Source organism: Plectropomus leopardus, chromosome 7, assembly GCF_026936395.1.
Source record: "Plectropomus leopardus strain MGB_pleo_1.0 chromosome 7, ASM2693639v1, whole genome shotgun sequence".
Taxonomy (NCBI): Eukaryota; Metazoa; Chordata; class Actinopteri; order Perciformes; family Serranidae; genus Plectropomus; species Plectropomus leopardus.
The window spans coordinates 90,001-92,500 of NC_142182.1; the positions used below are offsets into that span (position 1 = coordinate 90,001).

The following is a 2,500-nucleotide window of genomic DNA, read 5'->3' on the forward strand; positions in this document are numbered from 1 at the left end:
AGAACTGAAGGGGCGGAGCATTAGAGATGACCTCTGCACCATACTTCTGCTATAAATGTGTTTATTTCTGCTGTAAAAGTGTTTATTTCTGCTTTAAATGTGTTGATTTCAGCTGTAAATGTGTTTATTTCTGCTTTAAATGTGTTTATTTCTGCTGTAAATGTGTTTATTTCTGCTGTAAACGTGTTTATTCCTCCTGTAAACATGTTTATTTCAGCTGTAAATGTGTTTATTTCTGCTGTAAATGTGTTTATTTCTGCTTTAAATGTGTTTATTTCTGCTTTAAATGTGTTTATTTCAGCTGTAAACGTGTTTATTTCTGCTGTAAATGTGTTTATTTCAGCTGTAAACGTGTTTATTTCTGCTGTAAACGTGTTTATTCCTCCTGTAAACATGTTTATTTCAGCTGTAAATGTGTTTATTTCTGCTGTAAATGTGTTTATTTCTGCTTTAAATGTGTTTATTTCTGCTTTAAATGTGTTTATTTCAGCTATAAACGTGTTTATTTCTGCTTTAAATGTGTTTATTTCAGCTGTAAATGTGTTTATTTCTGCTTTAAATGTGTTTATTTCTGCTTTAAATGTGTTTATTTCAGCTGTAAATGTGTTTATTTCTGCTGTAAATGTGTTGATTAGAGGATAGAAGCCAGTGTGTTAATGATGCAGGACTGAATTCAGAGTTTCTGATTAAAAACTGGTGTGCCACAGGGTTCAATTTCAGGCCCACTGTTATTTACGCTGTATAGAAATGATATATGTGCCTCAGGAGAAAACAGCAAAGCACATTTATGCAGATGACACAGCTGTTTATAATTGTGCACCGTCTGTGGAGGAAGCTGTATCAAAATTAAACTGATGATATTTACAAGGTCCACTCTTTCCCTGAATAGGGCCCAAATTTTAACGTGACAGGATAGAAATATCTTGGCATCAGGCTGGATTAAAAAGCTTTCTTTTAAACTTGGTTCATTGTACAAATTTTGTTCTTGGTTCTCTTTAGAAATAAGAAAACAATTGTTTAATCAACTATAATGTCAATTCTGGATTATGGTGACATTTCGTATATGTGCGCATTTAAATCCAAACTAAAGTTACTTGAAACAGTTTTCCAGAGTTCCTAATATTTTATCTCTGGCGACAGTTTTGGAGCTCCCCGCTGTGAGCATTCTCAGACATGATTGTAATTGTTTTTTTGGCGACATTTTTTTTACTGTTTTTTTTTCTTCTGTTGTGTTTCATGCATTTCTTCACTGGTTGCATATTTGTTTGATATTTAATCTCTTTCATCCTTTTTGTTGATTTGATTGCATTTTATGACTTCTGACAGCTTGCTGCTAGTTATTTGTTTTTGTTGAATTTGTTGCCATCATCGATGTATTTAAAGAGCTCAATGTTCAGTCACTTTTGCCTGAATAAACAACGGTTGATGATGGACCTGAAGTGACGTCACGTTTTTAAAGAGACCTTCTGTGATTGGTAGAAAGGATCCAGCTCTTCCAATGGGGTGTTGAGGAGCTCAGGGGGCGGGGCTCCATAAAAGAAAGGGAGGGGCTTCCCAGCCTCCAGGTCACAGGCCGGTTCGGGTCGGTCGCTCTTTGCCGCCTGTAAACCGCAGAGCACCTTATCAGAGAGCATTATGTCAACACCTTTTTAAATTATTTTTAATTTAAACTTTTTTATACAGGTAATCCCATTGAGACACAGGGTCTTTAAAGAGAGACCCGTTTCAAACAAAAGGACAAAATATAACCACAATTAGTTACAGACAGATAAATCACATTTAACATCTTGAAAATCTTGTTTTTCTGTAGCGATTTTGAAAAGAGCTGAAGAAGCTCGAAAACTCATAAAATACTACAAACGTCCGAAAATAGTAATAATATTAATATATAGCTGCAGTTCGGTCTGAACCAACGGTAAACTACAAACAGGAACGTGAGACGCGGCGATGTCAGTAATGAAAGCAGGGCTGAGTCGTGGAAACAAAAGCGATAAATCAAAGCCGTGCGGCCGCTTTAACTTCACGACTTCATGAATTTTTAGGGTTTTTCTTTTTTGTCGGCGGCTGCAGCAAGAGACTAAACTTCTGACCCGTGAGTCGCTCAGTGTTGCTGACGGCTGATGAGACTTTGAGGAAACGAGCAAATGTGGCTCAGAGTGGGTCGTCCTCTGATCAGAGGGTCAGCGGTTCGATCCCCGGCTCCTCCGGGCAACACGTTGAATCGTCCTTTGGCACGATACCGAACCCCTTTGAGTGGTCAAAGCGCCGTACAAGTACATTTACCTTTTTGTTCTTCTTCTTCTTCACCTGCGACTCCGCCTCCTCGGCCTCCTGTTGCATCCTCTCCAGGGACGCCGGTGTCAAGCGTCTGAAGACCTCCGTACCGACCGGCGGCAGCAGAGACGCCATCTTGGTGCCCTGCAGCGCCGCCCGAACTCCACTGTCACCGAGCAACTGCGTCCTGCAGGGGGACAGGTTCCACGTGTGTTTAAGGACCGCG

General features: G+C 39.6%; 1 protein-coding gene across 1 annotated transcript in view; it reads right to left on the minus strand.

The window, feature by feature from the left end:
* Window positions 1-2,500, minus strand: part of LOC121938398 (sodium channel protein type 4 subunit alpha B-like) — a 37,936-nt gene that overhangs the window by 34,364 nt on the left and 1,072 nt on the right. The window contains exons 2-3 of the mRNA XM_088079472.1: window positions 2,284-2,461; window positions 1,464-1,601 (exon numbers count right to left, since the gene is read on the minus strand). Coding sequence (XP_087935598.1) covers window positions 1,464-1,601; window positions 2,284-2,461 — 316 coding nt within the window. The remainder of the gene's footprint in view (window positions 1-1,463; window positions 1,602-2,283; window positions 2,462-2,500) is intronic.